Here is a 26,612-nt window from a genome sequence, read left to right as displayed (position 1 = left end):
TGCCGCTGAGCTGTTCATTGATTGGTGCGACGGGATAGTACCTGCACGATAAGCCAAGGGTAAGGGGCACACAATGGAGATCGGCTGCCGACTATGTTGAACTAAACAGTAGGCGAAACCCGGTGCTAGTGTCGTAATCATCCACACACTAGCGATGAATTGATTGGCATGGTCCAGGGACAGACTCAACAGGTACCCGAGTTTACATGACTACTTCTACCAAGATTTGACCGCTTCGTAATGTCATAGTGCTAAGCGCGGTAGACTAGTGCTTGTTCTTATAGGGCACAAAACGCAGCAGTAGAGTTGTCTCCATGGCCTGACCCATGTCTTACTATGCACAACAGCAGTGAAGCCTGATATATCGATACCACTCAGCTGCCTTAATTCTTGAACCAGACTCCGAATGATGTTGCTCCTATAGGGACATCATGAACGACCGGGTAACGATGAGAAGAGGCGCTAGTCAAGACCGGTCCTACTAATTGATGAGTACCACACTCATTACGAAACTGCTTCTCTGTCCACGAGATCACCTTGGTTCCAACCACAAGTAAGAGCCACCAGGCGCACATTTCTCAGGGTCCAAAAATCTCCACAAGCGTCTGTTGAGTCTGCGAAAGGAATGTGAGTCGATTGCCCTTACTACCAGTCCCAACCGCGCACATCTCCAGCGGTCTCATCACCCTCCCCCTCCTCAATAGGAGGCAGAGTGAAGACACACGCCTTCGCACATGACGTTGATATAACTCTAACCTGATGGTCAAGCCTCTCAATACTGTATTCTGTAACAGAGCACTATTCCAGATGAGAGAACACTGCGCGAAGCGAAGATATATGAGACGCACACCTCCTTCGCAGTAGCACCTCGGAGCTGTCTTGGCTCGATCGTCCAACAATTACAGTGTATCGATCTACGGCGATGCTCACAGAAATGTTCTCATGAACTGCACTGGTACCTAACGAAAAAAGGTTGTTATGGTCTATGTCATGTTGACGACTTTTAGCCTCATGTAATTGATTCTAAGACGGTAGGTCGTTGACTCGATCTCACCAAGGAGTGGTATGGAAGCTGGAGCGACACTGAATGCATCAGGCCGCTGAAGAAACTCTTGTTCGAATCTTTTCGAAGCCTCACTCAAGAGGTCTCCCACAGCCACAGGGCCTTGAACACTCGGTTGGGCTCCGGACGGGACCGACATTAGTATACCGACTGGAAGCAACGCATTAGATGTTGGCCTAATGTGGGAAGCCTTGCTCGGTCCGACCTCATCCGATCAGCCCGGGTACGCGTTGGTGACCGCGTGTCTCAGAGAGCAGACCACCAAGCAGAGGCTATGAAAACTAGCTGATTACCCGTCCATGGTTAAATCTACGGCGACTCATCCAGCACAGTCGAATTTCTCCTAAGGGAATAACAAGAATTACAAGATGCACAAGTCACATTATTATGTCCCATACCACTCCTTTCGTAAATCCTCCCGGCACAACGACCAGCGTGACCTTGTGAACTCCCTTGTTAACTCAGCAGCGGTGCTCTATATTGATCACTCGGAACATCACTATCATTCAGTTAGGCTTTGCTTATAACGATGGTCGAGGGATCAGCTACCTCCGCGATGCAGCACACCAAGGAGGGCCGCGTCATCGTCCGAAATCTTTCCTACAGGGCGATGAAGCCCGATCTGCAGAAGTAAGAGATACCTCCTCTCTTTGGGATGATATCTGTTCAACCCTCAGGGCTATGTCTCGATTTGGCAAGATCGCGGAAATCGTCCTCGGTGAGAAGCCACACAACAAACCGAATTGGCCTTTTCCGCATGGGTACTATGGGACAGTCGGAGCTTCATATGAGAGCTTTATTTTTATCAGTGGTTTTGCCTTCGTTCAATTCTCAACTCGAAAGGAAGCGGACAAGGCAGTCGCCGTTAGCAGCTCTTCGCAAGGGCTCAAGGTCCGAGGAAGGCAGGTAGTGACTCAGCGGGGACTCTCGAACGGGGAACGCCTACGGTTGCTCTGAGTTTCGTGGATCGGACTTACAATGCTGCAGAGGGTAAAAAGGTGAAAATTGCGTCTGCCAGCGTTTGAGGTTAAAATCGGTCTTTCAAGTTCTTACTCCCAACCCTAAGAGTGCAGCGTGGCTCACTCATTTATCGGTTGTCGGCAAATGTGTTTCAGGTGGCCGTGGATCTCAGTGTGGACACCCGAACCTACGCCAAGAAAAAGCGTGAGAGACGTCAAAAAGAGGTAGAGGAGGCGAAAAAAGAGGAGGAAAAAGAAGAAGTGGAAGAGGAAATGAAGGAAGAACCACAGGATGTAATTCAGTGCTCTTCGATACAGTGTAGATAAACGCGCGTTTTCTGTAGCTCGACGATGATAATAGTGATGCTGGAGAGGAGTCTGAGGAATCTGACAGCGAGGAGGAGGACGAGGAGCCCTCGAGCTCCAAGGCGAAGCGAAAATGCGGTTTCGATTTGGATGAAGGCCGGACCTTGTTTGTAATAAGGGCACCACGGGACGAACTAAAAACGCACTGTCGTGATTTCGAGAGGCGACGTATTGAGAAAGTCCTTACTTTCCCTCTGCAGTCACTTTTCCTTTATCTAGATTCGCAACCTCCCTTTCACGTGTACGATACCCGATGTTGTCACATCGTTGACAGAGCAGTTGAATGCTGACGGAGACAAAGTTAAAGATCCTGTCACCTTTGTGAAGTTTGTTGGCGGTGGTGAACACCCTTCGAGTGGGAAGGCCTTCGTCAAGATGCGTAAGGGTTCGTGGCTGATCATCATCAAGGCTAGTGTCTACGCTCAGGTTCGAGCGAGGTAGCCGACAGGTTGCTGGACATCGAGGAGAGCGCCAACAGGGTAGTATTGGGCAAGCGAGGACATATATTCACCACTAGTCTATTCTGACAACGAACCTTCGAAAATTCCATCGTTTCGACCTTACGGCATCGCGGCGAATATATTCGCCGCGGAGTGGGAGTTGGCTAATCGTGCTCTGGTTGTGAAGGGACTGAAGTTCCCACTGATCAGAAAAGGATCATATACGATGTTAATTGGTGGTTATGAGTGTATGCTACGACGAGATAGAGAAGATGTTAGAGTGATCGCGCCTCTTGCAGGTTCTCGGTCTCGCTTCGAAGGAGGCGAAAACAATGAGCAGTGCTGCAGCGACTGCCAATCTGGGAAGTTGTCGGGATTCACGTTGGAAGGAACGAGAGTTGTCGTTATTAGCCATCAAGGCCTGACGAGGTGATTAGCATTTTTGGGGGGGCCGAGCGGTGCATGGAGCCATAGTCAGCATGTAGCCGATCTCACTGTTTTTTCTCTCAAGGTTGCTAGTGCGGTTGAAAAGAAGTCTCAAGCGGACAGTAAGAAGAATCTCCATTTACTGAAGGAAGGCTATATTGATCCTGGTGGGACGTACGACCATCGAGGATTTCCGAAAACAGTGCTTTCAGAATCCGAGGAGTTCTTAAAGCTGACTGCCTCCGAGAAGCGTCTCCGAGAAGCATCTTGGAAGGAGCGGAAGTAGGAGGAGTTATGGTAGCCGCTCTGCAGTGATAATTATTGCTAGGTATAAGATGTACAATAATACTAACTTCGTCATCAACCCGTTGCGCTTGTCTATTCGGAATTTGGCTGTTCATACGACTAAGCAGTCTCTCAAGCAGGCCATTGACGAGGCTCTCAAGGAGGCTAAGGTCAAGGCGAGTACTAGGCATTCGGTTAAGGTAGTTTACAAGTGCGGATTGCCGTTACACTGCTGCTATGGATGAAGGTCAATGTATTGGTTGATGAAGAGAGAAGGGTGCCGATTCCTGGTGGAGAGGAGGGAGCCACCACTAAACGCTGCAAAGGATTCGCCTTCGCGGACTTCAGGAACAACCAAGTTGCTTTGAAGTGCCTGAGGATGATGAATAACAATAACAAGTAAAACTCCAAGGCCGACGGTTTGTGATGAAGTCGTAGATAGAATATTTTTGTTGGCTTTCTCGTCCTTGAACGTGATGTAGCACTGAACTCTTCCGGCACTAGATACTTGGACTCGGACCGTCGGCCTATAGTCGAGTTCGCCATCGAGGATAAGCGAGCCTTAAAACAGCTGCAGCAGTCTAAGAAGAAGCAGATAGAGAAGAAGAAAGAGACGGTCCGTTACTCGTTGAGATGGGACGCGACAGCGTGTGATGATTCAGGAAGTTCAGAAGGATATCGAGAAGTCTCATAAGGGAGGGAGAGGAGCTCGGCAGAGAGCGGCTAGGCGCAGAAGAGCGGAAGAGATGGTAGCAGCTGATGCCAGTGACGAGGTCGCTGAGAAGGTCATAGGGGCGCGGCTGTGGTGCTCTGCACGATTCGCTCAGCTCATGAACCTTCGTCTTTGGAAAAGTTGGCTTGACGTGCCACATTTAGGTTGAGCCTGCCAAGGCCGTCGATGAGACGAGCGCGACCCCAGCCGGTAACGGGTCACCTCGCAAGAAGCTAGGACCAGCGGCCAGACGTCGAGCCCGGCGTAGAGAGGAGAAGGAAGAGAAAACGAAGAAGGTAGTCGGAGCGAAATTCACGGTGGAGTGATTCTGCGTCCCTTGCTCAGGTGGTGTCCTCGGACCTAGCTGAGGATCGAGATGAGCTCGAAAGGCTCGCCCAAGCAGTCGCTAATTCTCGCCAGGACAATACTGAGAGTAGCGTCCGCCAGATTGTGATGAAGTGATAAGGTGTTTGGCAGATGCAGAGTTCCCATCAAGGGTTCGTCGACGCTCCGGCAAGAAGCGAGAGGCCGATAAACTGTTGGAAGCAGAGCAACGGTACCTGTCTAAGGTCCGTCGGTCCCAGGAGTAATACCAACTCCGACAACGTAATTATCCAATAACGTTTCTCCAAAATGATAATTGGTTTTGCGTGAACGACTTAACCCAAACTTCAAAGAAGGCTTCTTTATTCCATCGAGTTTGAGTGGTGGTAATGATGTAGTGAATTCAAGGGAGTTTGAGTGTGTTGTAGGCACGAACAGCATAACAACGATTTCCGTACTCAGTGTTAGACGTGGCCCAACGATCAGCATATCTGAGGAACGTATGATCATTACTACTCCCAAGCAGGAAAGAACGGACCCAATTATGTTCTCAATCTGGTCCTTCCATCGGTGTTCTGTCGTACGGCAGTACGAGGTCGATCGGCGAAAATGGCGAGCGAGTCGTGAGGTAGCCTAGGAGTCCCAATTGCTAACTAACGACAAAATGTTTCACCAACTCGAGGCGTTCTCCTTCTCCCGAGCCGTGCGTCCTCTTCGACGTGAATAACTCTGTCTTCCATTCTTGCGCCACGTCTCACTCTACGACCTTCGGCTACTGAGCCAACCAGGGTTGACTGGTGCTGATGTGGCCGCAATGAGGCCAGGACCTGAACAGGTAGCTCGTCACTGCAGGAGAGCCGAGTGATTTCAGCGAGTCCGATAGAATGGTGTTCACCACGATACTGCAGATAGAGGGATACTCTCTAACTGATAGGAATACGTGTATGATAGCGCGAACACGAGAAAGCTCGGAGTACGTTAACAAATATGAGAGCTTGAGAATTTAATCACATCAATAGGGGACTTAGTCAACGTACATCTCTCCCAAAGCATGGTTCTGCCAGGCTAGGAGTATGATCGGAAGACCGTTCGAACCTGAGGCTCAGTATATGCTACACGACGGAGAGAGGTCGCACAGACCTGAGTGTCTCCACAGGGTTGAATTTCCTTCGCCCTCTTTCCCTTGCCATAACGCCTCCGACGATGTGGGGGCAACTGCGGTAGTGCAGACGAGATTGATGAGGTTCGACGTTGGGATCAAACGTGTGGTATCTGGAAACGACGAATCGAATGCATCGATATGAAGACAAGTGTCTACCCTCGTTCGCATCCGATCGCCCTGTATGTGGCACTTAGCGTGGGAGTACGATAACAGTTCATTGAGAATTAACAACGCTGAATGTGCAATCTCATAGGCCAATCCGTAGCTGCGTCTAACGTGGTGACACAGTATGCTCGGAAGTAGTTGTTTCGAATGAAGAGCATACGTGTGCATGTATATCCCCTTGTGGCTCCACCAGGTGACTACTCGTATCTATGGAGTACTTTATGAAAAGCATCACTGTGGCCCCACCATCAGAGCTCTCCTTATATAACAACGCAAGTGTACTATACTAGCATCGGAAAAATTCAGTCCGTGTACGGATGCTTTGCTTATAATGAATTCCACGTCTACAACAACCCCTTAGGAGAAAAAGTCATCGACGCTCGGGGCAGGAGGGGCCTGAGGGAAATCCTAAAGAGCGTGTAATAAATAATGACGATCCGAGAATTTCGTGAAGTTGCATAGAAATACGTCCGATTCCAGACAGCGACATAAAACTGAGAGGCGATCTCAAGATAGGTTGAGTGAATCCTTGTCACCGGTCTTACGTTGTTTCCCTGACTTTCGTTGGCCGCCTCGCTCACCGGATTGAGTCGCCAGCCATACAATGCAGGAAGTACCTGCAGCGGTGTGTGCCTAGTCCAGCGAGTAGTTGGAGGACGTACGGATTCTATCAGCACTTGCATGGCCTTCAGCTCCCCAGGAGTAGCGTCGATTTCAATTCTTTGAGCCGCTTTCTGAGGATATTGAGAAGCTAATAGCGGGCTCAGCGACACGTGCAAGTATGCAACTATTGAACCACTCCAGGGCCACTGCAGCATGCTCGAAATATGTAATAATTAAACTATGTTTATGCCCTGCACAATTATTATCGAAAATGTGCAGAATGCCACAGGGCAAGGCAAGAGTCACGGAGCGAGCACTGGAGAACGAGAAACGAGCATGTACAAATTCCGGAGGTGACTTAGTCGAACACGAAATTATCGTTGCTGTTAACACTAGTATTACGGTGGCCACAATATGAACCGCCTGCTTCGCCTCGGTCTCCCCATCAGCGGGTTTGGTGACCGGTGAGAAGGAGAGAGATTGGGGCCCTCCCTTGGAGAAGGCACTGGGATCTACGAACTCGACGAATTTGAGAAGCGAGTTATAGGGACACCCTTACTTATAGTACCACCAGCAGCTGGTGAGAGTGTCAAGATTTCAGCAGCCTTAGCAGCGTTAAGTGATATGGATAGCAACGACTGCTTATCGTAAGCTGAGAGGACCAGCAATGAAATCGGATCGAACTTCTTCACTCGTTGTTTACTCTTGCCAGTGCTTCCCTCGGCAGACTTGTTCATGAAGAGCCAAGACAGCTTCCCTTCAGTCTTCACCTTGAGTTCGCCATTGATCCTCTGGACGACGGCCTAGGATTTGACGCAATTGGAGCGGCTACACTCACGAGACGAAGATGAATTTCTCATACCATATCGTGGGCAAATCTAATGTTGGTAGAGCCGATTGATGCGATTGGGTCCTAATGCACCGAGCCCGATATAAACGACTTAGTATTTTATACGACTTCTATCACGATGAATATGTAATTCACTGAGTTGCGTAACTTACCGGTGTCGGTTTGATCATGACCATAGCCTTATCAGTGAATATGGAGAAGGGTGCAGGCTGTACTGCGCTGAATGAGGAAATCTCGCTCAGATGCTGGAGGCAACCGCGCAACATTTTACAAACTTCAATCTTTGAGTCTCGGGGAATGCCAAGGCAACAGAGAGAGAGGAAAATACTGGGCGCGCGAGAAACGAAACGCTCGTTTTCCTCTTGTTCATTTTATATTTTCTGGATGTCAGAATTGGTCCTAGCATCGTATTATACGTGTAAGAAGCGATTCAGAATTTCGAAATCGGTTTATTGAACGACCCCTTCTGTTGGGTAATTCAAGTTCGGGTAGAAGCTTAAATCCGCACCTCATTGACGCAGTACATTTGCATGCACTTTGTGAGTCTATCCCTTTATAGCTAGCGAGCATGGACGTGTAACGATCTCATGCCGTTGCTCAGAGTTCAGCGTGAAACCCACCGAATTTTAGGGTAAAACCCTTGAAAAATGAAAAAAACCGGAAAACCCTCGAACGGGCAATCACGGGAGGGTACTAAACCGTCTGTGCCTCGGAGCCTTGTTGTCGCTTGGTCCTATATGACCGCTCCCCTAGCTCACAAGGAGTCGAGGTCAGAGGAACTCGTGGGTAGGTGCCAGTAGCTCCCTCGAGTCATAGAGGCCGTGTGTTAGACGGCCAAGATATCGCAGTTGTAATTAACGCACGAAATGAAGCGGAAGAAAACGACCAACCAGGGACGCGCATAGCGGTGCGATACAGCGTAGTTTTTAGCATGCCACAGTACCGCTACTCAGATTGCCACCAAGCCTCTGTCGGGGGCAAGGCATCTGCCAGGCTCGACTGAGCGGTCTCGTCACAGAACTGAAATCTCTCGCCGTAATTTAGGAATGTCCCTGCTTGAATCTCGCGTCTGGTGGCGGAAGTATATGGGCGAACACACTTACGTGGGTAAGCCGCGCGTTCGTGGTCATTGTTGACGTCGTACCCAAGCTTCTTCTCGTCGTGCCTCTGAGTGCTCATTCTCAGGTCTCGTCCTGGTCGGTAGCATAGGCGTTGCATGCCTGGTTTGTCTGATGATATACGCCCTCGATAGATCTGTCAAGTGAGTCGCCATCCATGGACGCGCCTTCACCTCGGTCCACAGCTACGGTGGCTGCTTCATGGGCATCAACCACTGCCCGTTGGACAGCTCTGTGCTGGCGGATACGAACCCATGGATCGTCTCCGCGATCATGCTAGGCGCCGCCCTTGCTACCGGCGCTTTCCTAGGTGTAAGGGTCTCGACTCAGCTCCAGTCCTATCATAGCTCGTCTTCAGCTCGCTCCGGCTAGGTTTAGAGATCCAGTTCAAGGTGGCGGTTTGATAAACACGCGCGTGTCCATCACGAACGGTCATGTTATACCTTTCTGCGTCATCCCTCTAAGAATCATTCTCGCAACCATCATTGTGGCCGGAGGTGAGGTGTCTGCACTGCAGACATTTGCGGAAAGATGTCTATCATCAATTGCTCTGTTTATCTTTACTATAGACTCTGTAGTACCTGGACACAGGTAGAGATTCCACCTATGTCCAGTTACTACCGTTATTTCACCGTAGCGTTCTTGTTGCAAAGCTAGCTCCCTCGAATGAACAATCTCATTTGACTCTTGCAGGCTTTCCTATGGGGCTAGAGGGCCCAGCTGTGCATATCGCCGCGGCTACGGCATCAGTTGCGCTGATCATGTGGTAGGCTCCGCTTAGCGAATTACTGCTTGTACAGCGTCACTATAGTTTTCGTAAAAAATAAAATATGGGACTGTGAGTAATCGCCGGACGGCATTTAACTATTCATGGTATGCCATACTCGTCTAGTACAGGACAAGGTTCTTCCAGTACCCTACATCCCATATAGTCCGCATTGAACTAGGAAGGAGTTTGAGCTCATCGGAGTTCTCAGTACCATTGCATAGGCACGCTTCGAATTTTCTTCGACTACTTCTTTCTGGATAACTTCTCGACGGATTTGTGCGGATTCCTATCAGCCCTTTTCTGAAGGCGGAAATTACACGCAACAGAGATCTCCAGTCAGCGGTACAAGTCGTAGCTGCTGCAACGGGGATTGCGGCAGCGTTCGATACTCCAATTGCGGGTGAACCTCGATCGTCGCCCTCAGCGTTTTCTGAAAATGTCTTTTCGAGGTGTAACCTTTGCTCTGGAAGAGATACTGCAGCTTACTAGTAGAAGAGTTATGACTCAAATCTGTTTGGCTAGTGTTGTCAGTAACAGATCTTCCTACTGTGTTTTCATCGGCTCTGAAGTGCCCGAACTTATTCCATGGTTGTTGTTATGTAAGGTACGCTGTTAGCACGAACACTAATGCATCGTTTCGAGCCTTTCCGAATCGATAATATACTCGACCTTGACATCCACGGCCAGAAGGAAGAACTTTATTTCGTCATCTACTCCGCAATTGTTGGAATTTTCACTTTCATCGGAGGGTGGCTGTACACTGTTGCGACTCTGAGGATGTAAGCTTGAATGCATCTGAGATGTGTCCCTGTTTGATTTGCGTGAATATCGTCAACCATCGATAGGAACAAGATCTTTTTCAAGCTGGATGAGCACCTGCGAGCTATCTTGGCCCTGAGGCCGCGGAGAAATAGAAAGGCTGTGTCGTGGGCGGGAGTGGAATCGTCCAACGACGACGCCGTGAGTGATCGATTTGACTGTCACCGATCCTGGATTTTCAGATCGGTGCTGACGACCACTCCGTTTACCTCCTCATTGTGCCTTACGCGATCTACGGAGTCGTTGGAGCCTTGCTATCCTGTGTAAGGTTGTCGCTCATGCTGACTCGGAGGAGATCGGCAGTTAACTTATAATCTCACCAACTACCATGGTGAAGTCTATGGCCTGGGCACGCATGGTCTGGAGGAGCAACTCAAGGATCCAGTAGACTCTCATGGGTTCGGAAAACCTGTGAGAACTTGCGAAATATCACGCATGTTCAAGTGCTTCGCTCCGCTCAGCTGATGATGTTCGTTTACCGCTTGTTCATGGCGAGCATGGCAACATCTATAGGAGTTCCGGCTGGTCTGCTCACACCCTCGTTGGTTACTGGAGGGTACCTCGGCTCAGCAATCGGGTCGGCCGCGAGGTCCATCGGCGAGGCCACTGGCATGTACCCTTATATCGTACCTTGTCGTTCCTCCTCTCCTTGGTTTTGTTATCGTTATAGGTCCCCCTCGTTCGTTCGATACCTTCACCAAACAGGAGTTCTATTCGGCATGACGGGAATGTTTTCTTCGTGGTTTCGCACTCCTATCACGGCCGTTGTCATAGCTTACGAGCTCACCGGAGTCTACTCCCTCGTTCTTCCAATTATGTTGTGTAACTATCTCTCGAGTGCGTTGATCAGTCTAGTCTACGAGAAGGACGTCACCGAGCACATGATGGAGAGAGCGGGCGTCTCTGCTGAGGGGGCCCACTTCGAGCTCACCGACGTGAGGCACTTGTTCAAGTCGCGCTTAGCGGCTATGGAATACGACTATCGCGCTGAACATCCGAGCATACGCACGACCGACCGTGACATAAGGAGGCGTTTCGAGGGACCCTCGAGGACGCTCGACAGACCATCACGGAGGCTAAGTCTGTCGAACACTATGATGAAGATTATCACTCCTAATGTCGATGTATGTATCGCAGTCGTGTGCATGCGTGCAAGTCATCTCTCGCAACGAATGCTTGCGAATCTCGCGCGCCATCATAAATCCGAAACGCCTCTCGTACTTCACGAACTCGTTGTTAATGCAGGTATCTGAGCTATGTGATGAAGGTTCACATTCGGGCTCTCCTCAGGATGACTCTAATGAACATGTGACTTTCCTCGAACTTGATAATTTGCCCGCCACGATCCTTTCCTAGGTATCTCGTATAAGTGGTCGGAGCGTTCATTGGGGAGCTTCAGCGGTAATTGGTGAGTCCAACTCGTCTTCTTGTTCATGGCTGTGCATCTCTTGGGTAGGTGGGAGTACCCATGCGGTGAATAACCCTCAGTAGGAGGTATTCAGCCATCATTTCACGCGCTCTATTCTCTCAGGCAATCGTCCCGTCCTATGAGCACTGATCTGGACAGTGGTGTGCTCGCTTCCACCGTCATCATAAGAGACACGAGCCCAAGGAACTCTGATCGTTCTGCCCATTGAACTCGGCCTGATGCGATTTACTCATTGCAGCGATCCGACTGGGTGATGATGAGCATGTTCAACTGTACCGTGACCGGAATTGTCTCCACTGCTGCCCAACGGTTGTCTTCATCGTTCGCCTTTGTATAGTAACCGGTCAGAGTTTTCTGTCTCCCACCCATGGCTTCTGCAGTGACCAACAAGGAGGATTACAAGGCTCGTATTGAGGAGAATTTGGACAACACATTGGCTGAGTGCTTCATTCCTGAGCTTGGTATGCCGATGAAGGGAAAGGTCCGTGAGATTTATTTTACCGATGCCAACGTGGTTATGGTTACTAACGACAGGTGAGATACATCCATTATGGATCTCCAGTTGATTTGGTCGTCTCGGATCTCTCAGGGTTTCTGCATTCGACTACGTTCTGCCGAATCTTATTCCCTTCAAGGGTCAGGTGTTGAACACTATCTCGCAGTGGGCTATGAACTCGACGAAGGATATTGTGAGCATCAACTGTTCTTCTTGTGCATGGGCCCGATCCTCCTAGGTACCCAATGCTATGGTTGGCGACAATTTGGTGGACCCCGCTGTCGTTGTGCAGAAGAAAATGAAGAATGTCGGAGTCGAGTGCATCGTCAGAGGCTATCTCTGGGGTGAGTTCTGGGCCTTTGAAGCCGACTGAATGTTGTTCGTTCTTCTTGGTGTCAGGGAGCATGGCTGCCGCGTACGAGAAAGGCGATCGTACTTTTTGTGGCCTCAAGCTGGAGGAAGGCCTAATCAGGTTGGTTCACGTGAAACGGGGTGAGTCGTGGTGTAAGCGCTGCACAGGTTTCAGAAGCTCCCCACACCGATTTTTACTCCTACCACCAAAGCGGAAGTTGGCCACGACGAGAATATGACTATGGAGGAGGTATGAGAGTAACTATTTGCTTATTCGGGAAAGTTCTTCAGGTGGCATCGTATTGCGGCGCCGATGTGGCCCGTCAGATCAAGGAACTGTCTTTCAAGTGGGTTCAATTGCTTCGGGGTGAATCCTACTCGAAATCACTCAGATTGTATGAGAGAGGAGCTCAGTTGATGCGGGACAGGGGCTTGATTCTTCTTGACACCAAGTATGAGTTTGGCGTCGATGAAAACGGTGTTTTGCATGTCATTGACGAGGTGAGAGCTACAGCTGTTGTATCACATGCTTGTTGGTCAAGGTCAACACTCCCGATTCCTCTCGCATGTGTGATGTGAAGGAGTGGGAGAGTAAATTCCCACAGATTGAAAAGCTCATGAACGACGGAAAGTGAGTTCGGGAAAGCGCGAGTACACCTTCCCAATCCATCGAGTAGGCTTGACTCGGCTAGGAGTGCTCAAAGCGATGCTTCATGGGCTAGATGGTACGTCTTCCTTCTAATGGTCGCCCGGCCTTTTTTATCGCCCCTGGCTAGGAATTGATGTCAATGCATCACGAAGAGACAGTTGACCTATTTTGTCGTTCATAGTTACCGCAATGTTTCGGAGTTGCTGAAGGATCATCCCCATCTGAAACCGGCTGAGTTTTCGAAGCAGTATGTTAGAGATGCTCTCCTCGATATGGGTTTCAAACCGGATCGCGATAAGGCTGTGCCCAAGCTCTCCAACGAGCATGTTGTCGAATGCGCCTACCGGTAACTTGCCCGGCCTGGTACCTTATTATGGATGGCGTCATCCCATGTCTGTTCAGGTACATTGCTGTGTGCGAGCGGGTGACTGGACAACCGTTCGGATGGCCCTCGAAAGCAGTTAAGATGACTCCTGAAGAGCGGGTCTGCAGTAACTTGAGGCACCATGGATTCGTATGCCTTCAATCCCGAGTTCGCTTACAGCCACGCTCGGTTCTCTTGCAGATTAAAGGTTGCTGTGTCGCGGTTTTTGCTGGAAGTGACTCTGATAAACCTCACATCGATAAATGCCAAACTGAACTTACCAAGTAGAGTCTTTTAATGTTTTTGTGATGTGATCTCCATGATAGGTACGGTATCCCATCGCATTACAGGATTTGTTCAGCCCATAAGCAGCCGACAAGACTGGAGTCTGCTTTGCAGATGTACGACGTGACACTTGTAGATGTTGTTAGCTGCGACTCAGGTATAACAAATCTATCGAGCCAATGGCTATCATTGCCTCTGCGGGTGGCACGGATGCGCTGAGCGGCACTGCCTCTTTCCTATCGGTCTGGCCTGTGGTATCATGCCCTCCTGACCCTCACAACCCATCCTGTATTGGAAACCCTCCGCTTTCCAGCAATGTGTAGGTGGGATTATGGATGTCAGTTGTTGTACCAGTTCACTGTTGAACATGTAGCGGCGAAGGAACTCTCTTCCTTCGGGTTGGTGGGTTTTTATATTTGTTGTCTCGATCAGATATGTTCAACGTCCTGGAAATGCGGCGCGTTTCATCGCGCAAATGTTCGGCTCGTGCTGCAACGTCAAATCCATTCGTGGTGCTTTAGTAGACGAGGCGCATGGTAAAGTGAAGAAGCTGATTGATGCTGATAAGTGGAGTGCATGATTGAGTTTGACGAAATTTTTAATTTTTCCTTTCTATTCCAAAGCCTCCATGAGATGATATGAATACGAATTTTTCTGTTTCAAACGCCATGGAAATCTTTGGTTAGCTGATTTTCCATGAAGAGGAGGATATGAAGAATCTTTCGCCTCAACAACCTTCGAAGTACAAGAGGAATAATTTATCTCTGCAACACGATGTGAATGAGAATAGCAAGATCATTTTCTATACGTTTCGAACTGTATAAAAACGACGTTGTAAGTATGTGGTATTAACCTAGTACGATGATATTTGTGCATGCCTGAAAAACCATGGATTTGCCCCATTATACCCACGATCGATCCCATGCAGTAGCGGGGAGCCATCAAGGGCCACCCGTACCTCGAGGTAGACATATTACGTCCATCGGAACTGAGAACAACTTACATATGTACGTGTTCACCTTCATCCATCACGTAAATGACTAATGACAATTTCGTCCAACAAAATGATAGCAAACTTTGTGTCGCGTGAGTAAAACCTGATCGGACTGAGGGAGTGTCCCCTAGCACGCAATTATGAAGCGTCCGTCTCCGCACGCAGACGATAGAGACTCATACCCGTAAGATACGTGCGCCTGCGTGCAGAGCAAGTTGATATGATCAACCACTCTCCTTCATGATGAGTGTCGCTGTGGCGTAGCAATATGCTGCGGCGTGCACTGTTACAGTACAGTGATGGAACCCTCTGGTTCTTCTCACCCAACCCTCCCGACCCGGAAGATGTGTGAAGGTCAGCCTCACACATCAATCACGTCGCGGTGGCGCAGCGCCAATAATGCGGGCCTGCCGGCTCCGGGTTTCGTGTTGGTGCTTCTCTGCCGCTACGTGATTCCTCACCCACACTCCCGTGCCAGAAGGGTTTTATTAACGGAAATACCCGATTTGAATCTAGGCGAGGGCTTAGTCGCGTAATCTTATGCTCTTGAGTCAACCGATCAACGTCGTTCGACTTGAGTGTATCTATTTCGACAACAACATGAATGGCAGAGTACTCAGTACACTACACAACGGAAAGCATGAAACAATCATTGTAGATCTATAACATTGCACTGTCTAATAAAACTGAATCCCTCGTTATCTTTAGCAACCCGATAATAGTAATCGCACGGATGAGTCGGACCGGTCACGAGCTTCCTCACGAATTCTTCATCGTGCGTGATGAGAAGCAGTTGAAAGTTTGAGCTGTTTCGCCTGGTCTCAATCAAATCAGCAAGTGCATCGGCCTGACATACACGGAACACCTTCACGATAGTGCACTCAGTCTGCCGCCTACCAGCCCTTCGATGTTGGTGGAATCCAAATTCGTCGTCGGTTCATCCAGTGCTAGAATACCACAGTTACAGCAGAAACTCTCGGCCAACGCTAGGCGAATTATTAAAGACGCAAGAACTCGTTGTCCAGCTGAGCATCGGCCTCTCATGTCAACTTCGACTCCTTGGCACGTCATGACCTGAACAGTGGATGATTGGTTACGTGATCCCCTATGCATATTTAGCAGCTTACAACCCTGTAATTGTAGCTTCGCAGCCTCGTGGCACTGGTGACATTTGCGGCACCATCCTCAGTGTCGGAACGAATTGCTATATAGTCAATGTCTCGGCCTCGATAGACCTCGAAAAGCATATCTCACGCTCACCAGAAGTTCCACATATGCTGAACAATCACCTGCTGCCACAGCTCTCTGATAACTCGGTTTATCTCCATCATCTTGGAGACGTGGTATCTGACGGGAAGGAGGATATCCAACGAGGAAACGGCGATGTAGAGAAGTCAATGGAGGTCGAACGATAACACCAATGCAGCTCAATAACGGAAGCTACTGCTCGATTGCGTATACCACCATCAAGTGGGAATGGGTTCAACAGTAAGAGCCGAGGAAGCGACTGCACTAGTGGGCTTACCTCATAAGAGCCTTGTCCAACGCAGAATGATAGCGAGAGAGATCCTGAGTCGCCATAGCAGACACTTCATGCTGGATCAGAGCGGAGCGATGCCGGTCGTCGATGTTTTTGTAAAGGGAACCTAGTCACAACTACTACAATTGTTACGGTGTGGATCAGTCGTACTATCGAGCTGATGAGAAACTGCTCTTTGCTGGTCTACTAGCTGAGAAACCTTCCCTTCAATTCTAGACTTATGCTCCCGCAGACTCTAGAACCGAGGAATCAGCTCATCCGTGATAATAGATAGACCCACCAAAACTGAAGATCGCAAATCCTCAACTTGCTTCGCTTTTCCCGCGAAGTCAACGACACCGTATTCCTGCTGCAGCGTCTCAACCTCCTGCTCAAATTCCGACAGCTCTCGCTGCAGAGACTTCAGCTAAATAGGACCCCGGCATCCCCGACAAGCGTAGCGATGGGGAATGAAAAAAACCAACCTTGATATTCTGCACGACTTCTTCTCGGCATCTCTCTTTCTCCCGGAGTTCCCCTTCGCATTGGCCTCGCTTGGTACGGAGTTCCTCCACAGTGTCCGTGGCGCTTCGCTCCGCCGCCTCTGCCTCCGCGAACTTACGCTGAATCTCCGACGACTTCTGAGATCAGTGACAATCACTCTTGCGAAACCGAGGCCCACTATGAGCACAAACGAGAACTCACTTGTGATTTATCTCTCAACGCTGATATAGAGTTTACGAGCTGCCTGGAGCCGTCAATCTCTTGCTGTACCTGGGGGGCCCGCTAGCGAGAGATCCGGACTCCCACACGCTCATCACCTCCCTAACCCGTTGCTCTTTACTCTCAACGACCTCTCGAGAAGAATTCCGAACTTCAGCAAATTTGCGACGGGCCGTCTCCACCCCCTCGTTGAGTCTTCCCTAAATCGAGAGAAATAACAATATGCGATTCACTCTGACTCACCAGCTCTTCGCGGCATCCATCCATCTGCTCGTCAAGCTTTCGAAGTTCCTCGGCGGCGCGCGTCCCCTCACTCTCAGCGTCTCGAATACGCCCGAGCCGCTCTCGTAGAGAGGTCAGCTTACCCTGATGGACGGGCGGAATAGCCACAATCGATCACGTTGAGACACATTCCAAACTATCATCAAGTTCGAAAAGAATGCAACGTGGAACGAACTTGCGCAAACTACTAACCTTCAATTTCTCATTCTCCACACGGGATGTGCTGTGTCCCTCGACCAACTTATCCTTCTCGTCTCGCAAGCTCTTCTCCTCCTCATCAAGCCGCATCATCCGTTTCTGTGCGGCATCGACGTTCCGCCGCTCTTGGACGAGATTCGAACCTATCGTCGGTTCTATAGACACCAACCAGTCGCGCAATCTCTCCTACTAATAGCTCACCTGTTGCTGAAACCTCCTGCAGCCGCGACTCAGCCGATCGCAAGGACTTTTCAGCTGTCTCCAGTTGGTGTGCCGTTGCTGCCAGTCGTGCTGCTGCTGATTGTAGCGATGACAGCGATACTACCTGAGTGACAGTGATATCTACTTTCGTGGAGAGTTGAATCTAGCTAGTGCCTCACTCAAGTAGAACGAACTAATGCACGAGCCGTGAACTACACCTTTTCCTGGAGCTCGTATTGTCAATTTTCAATGTTCATTCTGAAGGTGTGTCAAAATGAATTTCTACTGCAAGTCTCAAGACAAATATTGTCATTCTTGCGTGTCAACTCGTCAAAATCGCACGGCAAGGGTGTAGCAATGATAGCCCTTGATAACGATATCAATAACCAACGGGTTCATACTGTTTTTGATCACGACACCACGCACCTCCTTCTCCGCAGCTGATAGTCGTCCTAAGGACCTATCCGCCTCCATCTCAATCCGCCTGAGATTCGATTCCGCCTCTCGTAACTGCGAGGGTCTCTCATACACGAGCAGAGCAACAGCAACCTGTACCCGCTCATTAACATCAGGAATCGTAGTCGACTGCAACTTCTCTAGCGCCGCCCAATCAGGGAGAAGGGCTTCTGCGGCTGAGATGAAACGGCTGCCTTAGAAAATTATTTTCTCTTTCGCAGTAGAAAATGAAATGGGTCCGGTTCAGAGCCAGGACTCTTTCAAGCGCGAAAATTCCATTGAATTTAGTGCAAAAAAAGTTCTGCAGTAAACTTCCACGAACACGTCTTACCTTCCATCTCCTTCTTGGCTTCATCTATCATACGAGACCGCGCGGCCAGCATCTCCGGTACCCGTTCCACAAACTTCTCCACTGTCGAGTTGAGGTCATCCACCACGCCTTGCGACGAGAGGCCTCTTTTACACAGCTGACATTTATGTCGCTTCAACGAACGTGCTTGGATAGACTTATACCTACCCAAGGTCGCGGAGATAAACACTGCATTAGCTTCAGAAATATGCCTACAGTTCCGAGCCGGCCTCTACCAAATAATACTCTTTCTGATTCTCTTCCAACCTTCTCTGTGCGGACTTATAAAACTCTCGGACATTGCCGAATTCTTTGCAGCTATCTGTATAAAGAAATTCCCTCATTTACCGTTGCGCTCAAAGAGAGAGACCTCGTATTTGATTAAGGGATCTCCTACAGTATGCGCATGGACAACAAGTTCACCCCGACCTCGCCGAATTGAAAGACCTCCGCTCACCTTGATAGATACTCAGCTGGTCTTCAGCGTCCTTCAATTGCCCTCTCTCGAGCTCCACTCTAGCCGAAGCCGCTGCCCTCGTCGAAATGGCCTCAAGTGAGCGTGAATCGGTCCAACTAAGGTCACAGCTGATCTCACTTCTTTCTGCTTGGCTCCTGCGGAGTTCTTCTGAGCCCGAGCGGCGTCAATGGAACGCTGCAGAATTTGTTGAGCGTCTCGAGGGCTGAGACAGGACACGGAACAAGCTACTCCGTCAGTTGGGCTAGGCTTACGGCCATTAGCAACTTGGCAAAGAACAAAAAATTTCCTCACCTGGTTGAATCCAACCCCGGATTCTCGTTTATAATCCTCTGCATGGTTAACCGAAGACTTTCAACATTGCGGCTGAGGACCTATCCATTCACGACCCTCAGCGGAGAGAGTTGCTCTGAGCTCTCACCTCAGCCTCTGTTGCGACACCACTGTCTTGATTGAGCCTCTGTACAGATTCCAACGCTCGTGCCAACTAAAATTAGGGACCACCATTTTGGTCTTTCGGGCAACTGCAATCGAGCATTCCCCTCAGGACAGTTGGCTCACTTCTCGCTGATTCTCGCCTTTTTCTATCATCAGTTTCCGAAGAGCTTGCTCGATCTCCTGGAGGCGAGCCGATGCCTCAGCATTATTGCTCGTGGAGGCAATTTTACGTTCCACTTCACTTATCTCTCTTTCTGTTTCTAAAAACGATTGAGATGCTTTCTCGACTGCTCTGGCTTCAGCGCAATCACCTTTTGCTTCTGAGAGCATCTGACCGGAATTCGCCTTCGTACGTTCAAGCGTGGAGCTTTTGAACTCGAGGCTTTGCAGTACTTGTCGCTGGTTCTGACAGAGCGACTCCCTCCGTGCTGAAAATAACACAAGCAGTGAGAAGCTCACAGGCGAGACCGGCCGAAAGCCCTGATGTGGCCGATCAAACAGCGCGCAGTGCAAGACCATCGTGATTGAGGCTGATTCCTATCTTACCTAGTTCTTGTTCCGCTCGTTCCTCTTCGGTTCGACAAGCCTCAAGCGCTCGTCGTGACTCCTTGACCCGTTCCACTATTGAGGACTGCAAACACTCCAGAAGCGTATCTACACCACACATGTCTCTTCGGCAACATTGACCACCAGTGTTGGCGTGGTGACATCGTCCAAAGATACGAGGCTGCACGATGCGCCTCCGGACAGATGATGGACAATGTCATCAGAACGAGATATCCTTCGAGCAGCGCCAGCCACGCGAGTAGAACTCTCACGAGCAAACGATGATGAACCACCGAAGATTAGAGTGCGATTAACCACGGCAAGTAATAAGAACAGGGGTCCAATAACAATTTCGCGTCAGCTCCCGCTGGAGACGATGGACATCCATACCTTGTGATGCATCCCCCTTCACAAGTCCTCGATCCTTCAACGTCGCCAGCTTATGATCCAACTCCTGTTGTCTCATAACCATCAGCTCATGAGCGTTTGCTGCTTCTCCTGCATCAACTCGCATTGCTCGGGTCTGTGCCTATAAGCCACACCATGCCGTAGTGAACAAACCCAACAAGAACACGTCGGGCGGGGCGGCCTGCGGTTCGATAGAATAAGAGTATCCACTCACGTTTCGTTCTCTGAGAGTTTCCACCCCTTCCTCAAGCGCCCTCTGTGAACCTTCAACTGCCCGTCGCAATCCCGTCATGAACTGAACCGACCCACTTCGCTGTACAGCCAAAGCAAGAGCCTCACTTCTTCCGAAAGTTCGTTGGTCAGTGTCGCTTCCAAAACGCTGAGAGAATCCTCGAAGACCTCCGGTAGTGAACCTCTCAAGGTGGCAATGTCATTCTGCAGCCGTTGCATAATAGCCTGAGAAAGAAAACACCAGTCACTCTGCGGAGTAGAAGGTTGGAAGTTCCCTGTAATCTATCTACTCTTCAGAATCAACTGCGAGCTACCAAGTCGCGGAGGACCGGACTTCCAAAGAGCACTCTAATACGAGAGGATTGAAGGTCGACTTCTTGTCGACCTTCAACGATGAGGAATTTGCATTCAAGCCCTCGTCCTTCTTGCCATTACGATGAGCGGCGGAGACACCGCAGGTTGCAATTTACTCTCAGCAGTAGCTCTCTCCAGGACAAACAAAACCTACGAGCTGGAGAGTCGGATGACCATTGCGTTTTCAGCAAGTATGAGTCGGGATTTTGCGATGTCCGATGGAAGTGCAAATCCCACTTTTTTCTCAGCCAATTTGACTTGGGCGTCTCTCATCTTGGCATCCTCTGCGACAGCCTCGCGAAGTTCTCCCTGACTTTATATCTCAGCTTGCGAATCCAACCATGAGAAACTTACCTGTGCGTGATCAATTTTAGTGTTCATGTCCTCGACTTCGTCGCAAAGACGGCCCTCCTCTTGGGATAGGATTTCCAGCTGTGCCTTTAGACTGCGAGCTCCTTCATAGTCCTAGCAAAAGCAGCAATCCTGCGATACACGTCAAATCCGCACCGGGTGAGCCCCTCACACTTTCCCAAGCATTTCCAGCAGGTGCTTCTTATCCTTCGTCTCGGCCATCAGCTCCTTCCTACACTTCTCAATCGATTCTAGCGCCTTCGTATACCTGCCAATACATACCACCTAGCAAGATCTGAAATTTCGATCGAGCCGTCTTCACCTAGCCGATCCGAATATATCATCGAACTTCTTTTTCAGAGCCGCTTTGTCCGCTAGAGGCCAATTACTGTCCTCCTGGTGACAGAATATGACATTTTCCAAAACCTGGCGGTTTCGAGATGGGCGTGAGAGCCAGCACTCGTCTTACTGCTTTGGGAACGCCCATGAGCTGAGGGATGAGTACGTCCATATCAGCGCACTTCTTAGTGATAGTCTGAGTTGGAGCTCCATTCTCTCCTTTAACCCTAGGATAGGAAACATACATGTTCCGAGTACTCAGGTCAGCGTGCTGAGGAGGTTAGGGTAAACGTAGTAGTCAAAGAAATCCAATATTGACCACAGTGTGAAGATTCCTTTAATAGAGACTCCCTATTAGGGAGTTCGACGATATGGTTGAAACATCCTGCTGACTTTCAACCCTTACAACACATACAAAATAAGTTCGCAGATAGACTTATCCGTCCGCGCTTCGCATTAGAATGAGACTGCCCGGTGTTGCTGATCACGACGTGGATTGACCTAATGACTACGCTCACTTGATGAGGCTTTCTAACTGCTTGAATGTCGTCTTCAATACCCCAGCTCGGTTGCGTTGATTCGTCAGCTGGAATATCCTGGACATGACCACCTAGTTAAGACACCATGCTCTACAATGAATAACGGCCTCATACCTGCTTCGCTGCAGCAGAGCGGAACATGAGCTTGATCTGCCCCTTCACTTCTGGCACTCCGGCAACATTCGGGTCGAAGACAAACCTACAATGGAAAACTCGAAGCCCATGGCGACATAGGGTGATTGTACCCGTGTCCCTTATCGCAGTTAGGTGGCAGCACTCCTGTGGTAGCCATCTTGAGGCACTCGATGACCGTCGTCTTCCCTGAGGAGTCCAGATGGGATTGGGTGCAATAGAGATGCTCCCTATGATCGGTTTACGCGGTTGCCACTATAAGGGATCCCCTGAGCCTCTCAGAGACCATCTACGACGACAACCACGGTGTATTTTGGTTGACAGACAGCAATATAACTCGTCGTACTATTTGTCGAAGGAGTGGTATGTCCTTGAAAAGTGATGTTTGAGTTTAAATTTAGTTCGCATGATGATTGACCATTTCGACGTGTCGGACAACACGTGATGTGAGACTTCTGCGTGCCATGGACATAATACCTGCTCCGTTGTGGCCCACAATGAGCGTGACAGGCTTCTCAAATTCGATAGCTTCGATCCTTTCCGATGAGAACGATCTGATACCCTGAATGCCGAGTTTATTCAATGTTGTCATTTAGACGGTAAGTCCGGCACAACAGCCGACAAGAAACAAACTATAGTAGCGAACTCGCGAGCTGTCGGGCCGGGGAAAGCTCTAAATCAAACCTCGTCTCTTACACCACACCCATCAGTTATTGACATTCCAACTCAGATCAGTTCATCACCGATAGAAACTTCAGCAACCTGACAGGATCTCAGTGACCGTTGTGAATGTTAGTCTTCTCATCGTTCAGCTTCCTGCGCTTGGGCAACTCTTCCACAGTACCATCGTCCAAGGTTCGTTTCCTACACACTGCGACAATTTGCTCACCGCAAGAACTTATATGCTAATCCAATCGAGCGCCTTCCGAGCAATATGAGCAATATTGCAATATAAGCCCGACTCACTCAGTTGGAGAAGCAGCCTGTTGTTGTCCGCGGGAGATAGTGAACAGCTCCGGATGGTCTTCCTCACTCATACTAAGAGCGCACAGCTGATAGGCCAACAAGACCGATCGAATCTACCTGGGATCCTCGAGTAGCACAATCTGAGTACTCCATGACTGCATATCGTCAGTGGCGTCAATGAGGCTTCCTGGTTCCTAAACAACGCTTCTGATGGAAAAATCAGCGAATCGAAACTCACGATATCCCACTGCTTCAGCGACCATTCCGGATGCAGACCTTCATCTTCGTCATCCTCGTCCTCATCCGTAGTAACCTCATAAATCACGTTACCTGATCGCATGAGAGATCTCAGCCGAGGCACCCGCCCCGTTAGCCACCTTGGAAGACCAAAAAAGGGGCTGATGCTCCAAGCTGCTTCTTCAGCACCTTCGTCACGAAGTCCTGCACAGTCCACTTTCTGAGATGCATCTCGTCACTACCGCAAACACGCTGGTAGTAAATAACTCACCCCAAGTCGTTTAGGGTTACCGTCACCCAGGAGCTTTGACAGACGTAACAATCCGGGTTAGGCGGCAAGAACGCGTCAGGAACAAGGATGTTCTTCCCAGCAGGATCTGGGTATCTGAAATCTCGCTTGTCTCGGCCAGCATAGGAGGCCTCACTTGATCCACACGTTGGTCGCTCCTGATGCCCTCAGGCTGAACTTTCTGCTGCGATCTTGCTCGCACCGAGGAATTTCTCGCAAAATCGCAAGGAGATTGGTACACTGCAAACCGGCAACAATACAGTTCGTGGTCGCAACCGCAGGTACCTGAATCAACCCTCATATGGCAAGTAAAGGAGCTATCAAATCGTCTACAATCGCGCCAGCAATAGACTCGACTGACCACCGGCTTTGCAGCGGTATGTGGTAGTTGTGCATTCTCATATTCGATGCAGCACAAACAAAGTCGACGGCCATCTTGTCGTCCTTGCTGAAGGCCATGGTACCTGTCACGACAGCAGGTGGAGGCGATCGAAAATGATACATGAATATACATCAGCAGGAGGGGCCATCGCGGAGAACTTGCGAGAGACAGAGCTGGTGTTTTTGTATAGACGTCTTCATCCCCGGAACCCCCACGGTAAAGCGTCCAGTCACAATATCCTCTCGCTCCCTCACGAATACGCCCACACAAGTAAGAGCGATGCTTTCGCAGTGAAAAGATGAAATGTTGAGATGATATATGGCCCTTTCCTGTTATGCACATGAGTCCATCGAAAACATGTTCAGATCTGGATGCCCTACACTGCTCTGTTCTAGCGGATAACGCGGCATACACAGAACCCCTGCAAATCCTACAGACCCTTCTACCGCCTATTATTACCGATCTCGTCCCTTCTGCTAGAGAATATGCGACTCACCGTGTCCACGAATAATCTAGCCTGCTTCGCCACTGACCACACCGCTTGTACCTATAACTGTACACGTCAACATGGATCGGAGTGTCCATCACTTACGTCCTTCTCCTCCTCAGATCCTGTCGCCACCGCCTCGTTGAAGCTCAGTGGTATGGGAGCCTGCCGCTTGCCGTCAGCCCAGAGGTTTGTCAATTCCAGCTGAGACCTACAACAGTCGGTGAAACTCATCCACCCTGACGCCTTTACCTGATGTCATTGCAGAAGAGATGATTGAAGATAGCCACAGCTTCTCGTCGTATCTCGTCCTCTTTCACCGACGCGTCATCATCTGACGGGACGAAGACTTAGTCATTCAACATTGCATACTCAATAGGAAGTATTAATAATGGAGTTTCACCGGTGATATGAAAAGCACTTGTGAAAAACATATTTCACGACTACTGCATAGCGCGAATATCGCGTTTTTCACCGAGTATTACGCTCCTTCACGTGAAACAGGTGAAACTCCAATATATAGTACTAATATACGATGGATCGATAATATAATCAATATCTATATATAATAACCCATTTTAAAAGCGATGAACATAGAGTAAGATTGTAGCTACAGAGAGGTGTAAGCCATGTTCTCTGTTGACGAAGCAGTGGCAGGCTCCAACACCTACCTGAAGAGCGTAGTCTATTGAGAGGTTCCTTCAGATCGGCCAACACACTGTTGTCATCTTCAATGCCAAACATGAGTTCGAACCTAGCCAACAGCAATCATTAATCACCTCACACTCCTGAAAAGCCCCTACAGTAATTTCGCCCATTGTATGCAATGCACGGGGGTTGAGGGTGTCGATCGAATAGTGCATACCGGGTAAACCTTCGGGGCAGCCTTGCTCGTGCCTGAACGATAGACGCCTTAGACTGCTGATCCCCACTTGAATAACACTGGAGAGCCGGATACAGTTTCGAGCAGCGATGAAATATATGTTCGCTTCACTCAGCGGTTCCTTGGCTGACTATGAGAATACACCTTACATGTAGTTAATCTGATTAATTTGATCATGCTGAAATTTCCTCACGCAAGTTTCGAGTATGGAACAAACCCCTACAACCAGCCTTCCTATGCTCGACTGTCCAAATGATCTCCCCCAAGACTCACACTCATAGCATTCACTCTGCTGCGGATATATGACCGTACACTGTCCAGTGAATCCAGTTGTTCCTAACATGGAGGATTAACTACAGGCACAGTGAGCTTCCGGGTTTTCATTTTCCCGTCCACTGCTTTTCTATAAGGAAGTGATAGACACCTTCATACTACCAGCCTCAATAAGCGGCCGCTTAGTCGCCAAACAAAGGCGATTAACATGGCGTCTCGCATCCACGTTATCGAGAGCATTGAGGACCACGTCGAAAGAGGAGAAGAATGTCGAGGAATATTGCGGGTCCTTCACGTTTCCCAACTTCCCATCAATTTTCACCTGAGACATAAGGGAGGAGGACCCTTCCACTAGCATTCAGGAACAGCAGACAATTTCCGTTATCTTCAGAGGACTATGCGTCCTTACCTCCTTGTTGAAGGCCATGGCGGCCTCCGAGGCGACTTCGGCCTTCGGTCGGTTCACATGATGCCGCCGAAACAAGAATTGTCGATTGAGATTGGAAACATCAATTGTATCCAGGTCGATGGTGGTCACGTTCCGGACCTACTCAACGGAGCGTACCAAAGTGGACTCAGTTCCTTACTGATATACCCCCATCATGCTAAGATCCTTCAGCAGCTCACAGCCTATGCCACCAGCTCCGACCACCAACAGTCGAGCGTTGGCAACTCTCGCGGCCTCTTCCTCACCCAGGTATGCAATCATCGAGGGCGGTACTCCTCGGAGACTTCTTGCCGGAGTAGTTGCAGCCATTGGTACTGTCCCCACACAAAACTACCTAGCAAGGATATCCCTATATGTGTCGCCTAAACGACAACCATCACTCGAGGACGAAGCTGAGACTGTAGCCGCCTATTAGAGGCCTCGACAGGAACTCGCACGTAATCATGACGTATGCAGCTACAAGAAGTGAGCGTGTCT

General features: G+C 49.5%; 7 protein-coding genes across 7 annotated transcripts in view; 3 read left to right on the top strand and 4 right to left on the bottom strand.

The window, feature by feature from the left end:
• Nucleotides 1–1,592: 1,592 nt before the first annotated feature.
• Nucleotides 1,593–4,859, top strand: Pmar_PMAR017312 (myosin heavy chain, clone, putative; the record flags this gene model as incomplete). Its single annotated transcript, XM_002772036.1, has 16 exons — nt 1,593–1,693; nt 1,741–1,824; nt 1,873–1,969; nt 2,179–2,316; nt 2,367–2,498; nt 2,608–2,767; nt 2,815–2,867; nt 3,340–3,421; nt 3,467–3,536; nt 3,583–3,739; nt 3,787–3,938; nt 4,044–4,155; nt 4,202–4,324; nt 4,416–4,547; nt 4,597–4,684; nt 4,729–4,859. The coding sequence occupies 16 exons, from the start codon at nt 1,593–1,595 to the stop codon at nt 4,839–4,841; spliced, it is 1,794 nt and encodes a 597-aa protein (XP_002772082.1). The 3' UTR covers nt 4,842–4,859.
• Nucleotides 4,860–6,259: 1,400 nt separating this feature from the next.
• Pmar_PMAR017311 (hypothetical protein) lies at nt 6,260–7,621 on the bottom strand (the record flags this gene model as incomplete). Its single annotated transcript, XM_002772035.1, has 5 exons — nt 6,260–6,310; nt 6,908–7,017; nt 7,065–7,157; nt 7,209–7,308; nt 7,508–7,621. 5 exons carry the CDS (start codon nt 7,619–7,621, stop codon nt 6,260–6,262), a joined length of 468 nt encoding a protein of 155 aa, XP_002772081.1.
• A 3,255-nt stretch (nt 7,622–10,876) lies between these two features.
• Pmar_PMAR017310 (hypothetical protein) lies at nt 10,877–11,698 on the top strand (the record flags this gene model as incomplete). The annotated part of the gene is made up of 5 exons (XM_002772034.1): nt 10,877–10,996; nt 11,307–11,369; nt 11,418–11,469; nt 11,518–11,548; nt 11,593–11,698. The coding sequence occupies 5 exons, from the start codon at nt 10,877–10,879 to the stop codon at nt 11,696–11,698; spliced, it is 372 nt and encodes a 123-aa protein (XP_002772080.1).
• A 159-nt stretch (nt 11,699–11,857) lies between these two features.
• Nucleotides 11,858–14,300, top strand: Pmar_PMAR017309 (Phosphoribosylaminoimidazole-succinocarboxamide synthase, putative; the record flags this gene model as incomplete). Its single annotated transcript, XM_002772033.1, has 14 exons — nt 11,858–12,024; nt 12,080–12,179; nt 12,225–12,330; nt 12,386–12,458; nt 12,506–12,587; nt 12,629–12,684; nt 12,730–12,838; nt 12,880–12,968; nt 13,168–13,332; nt 13,389–13,500; nt 13,552–13,634; nt 13,677–13,751; nt 13,793–13,954; nt 14,068–14,300. 14 exons carry the CDS (start codon nt 11,858–11,860, stop codon nt 14,213–14,215), a joined length of 1,527 nt encoding a protein of 508 aa, XP_002772079.1. The 3' UTR covers nt 14,216–14,300.
• Nucleotides 14,301–15,278: 978 nt separating this feature from the next.
• Pmar_PMAR017308 (DNA repair protein RAD50, putative) lies at nt 15,279–22,762 on the bottom strand (the record flags this gene model as incomplete). Its single annotated transcript, XM_002772032.1, has 36 exons — nt 15,279–15,476; nt 15,527–15,703; nt 15,757–15,864; nt 15,919–15,976; nt 16,155–16,275; nt 16,320–16,404; nt 16,450–16,575; nt 16,634–16,789; nt 16,854–16,922; nt 16,970–17,071; nt 17,115–17,237; nt 17,346–17,494; nt 17,553–17,676; nt 17,979–18,184; nt 18,340–18,521; nt 18,574–18,679; nt 18,815–18,905; nt 18,953–19,037; nt 19,127–19,206; nt 19,254–19,319; nt 19,394–19,530; nt 19,582–19,698; nt 19,817–19,924; nt 20,207–20,345; nt 20,439–20,519; nt 20,564–20,680; nt 20,811–20,840; nt 21,047–21,118; nt 21,164–21,274; nt 21,335–21,428; nt 21,483–21,586; nt 21,630–21,726; nt 22,018–22,109; nt 22,153–22,237; nt 22,284–22,359; nt 22,648–22,762. The coding sequence occupies 36 exons, from the start codon at nt 22,760–22,762 to the stop codon at nt 15,279–15,281; spliced, it is 3,987 nt and encodes a 1,328-aa protein (XP_002772078.1).
• A 181-nt stretch (nt 22,763–22,943) lies between these two features.
• Nucleotides 22,944–26,396, bottom strand: Pmar_PMAR017307 (ubiquitin-activating enzyme e1b, putative; the record flags this gene model as incomplete). The annotated part of the gene is made up of 17 exons (XM_002772031.1): nt 22,944–23,034; nt 23,137–23,208; nt 23,254–23,330; nt 23,375–23,466; nt 23,514–23,593; nt 23,645–23,758; nt 23,841–23,947; nt 23,996–24,126; nt 24,504–24,591; nt 24,637–24,742; nt 24,784–24,865; nt 25,203–25,285; nt 25,335–25,428; nt 25,688–25,750; nt 25,850–26,009; nt 26,097–26,234; nt 26,283–26,396. The coding sequence occupies 17 exons, from the start codon at nt 26,394–26,396 to the stop codon at nt 22,944–22,946; spliced, it is 1,692 nt and encodes a 563-aa protein (XP_002772077.1).
• Nucleotides 26,397–26,465: 69 nt separating this feature from the next.
• The window catches only part of Pmar_PMAR017306 (hypothetical protein), a gene marked incomplete at both ends in the record, with an annotated part of 1,087 nt that continues 940 nt past the window's right edge, over nt 26,466–26,612 (bottom strand). The window contains one exon of the mRNA XM_002772030.1: nt 26,466–26,497. Within this exon, the coding sequence (XP_002772076.1) occupies nt 26,466–26,497 (32 nt within the window). The remainder of the gene's footprint in view (nt 26,498–26,612) is intronic.

This window comes from Perkinsus marinus (genome assembly GCF_000006405.1).
Source record: "Perkinsus marinus ATCC 50983 genomic scaffold scf_1104296962102, whole genome shotgun sequence".
NCBI classification, from domain to species: domain Eukaryota; phylum Perkinsozoa; order Perkinsida; family Perkinsidae; genus Perkinsus; species Perkinsus marinus.
Note: the sequence above shows the minus strand (reverse complement) of the source record. Positions and strands in the feature narration are given on the sequence as shown.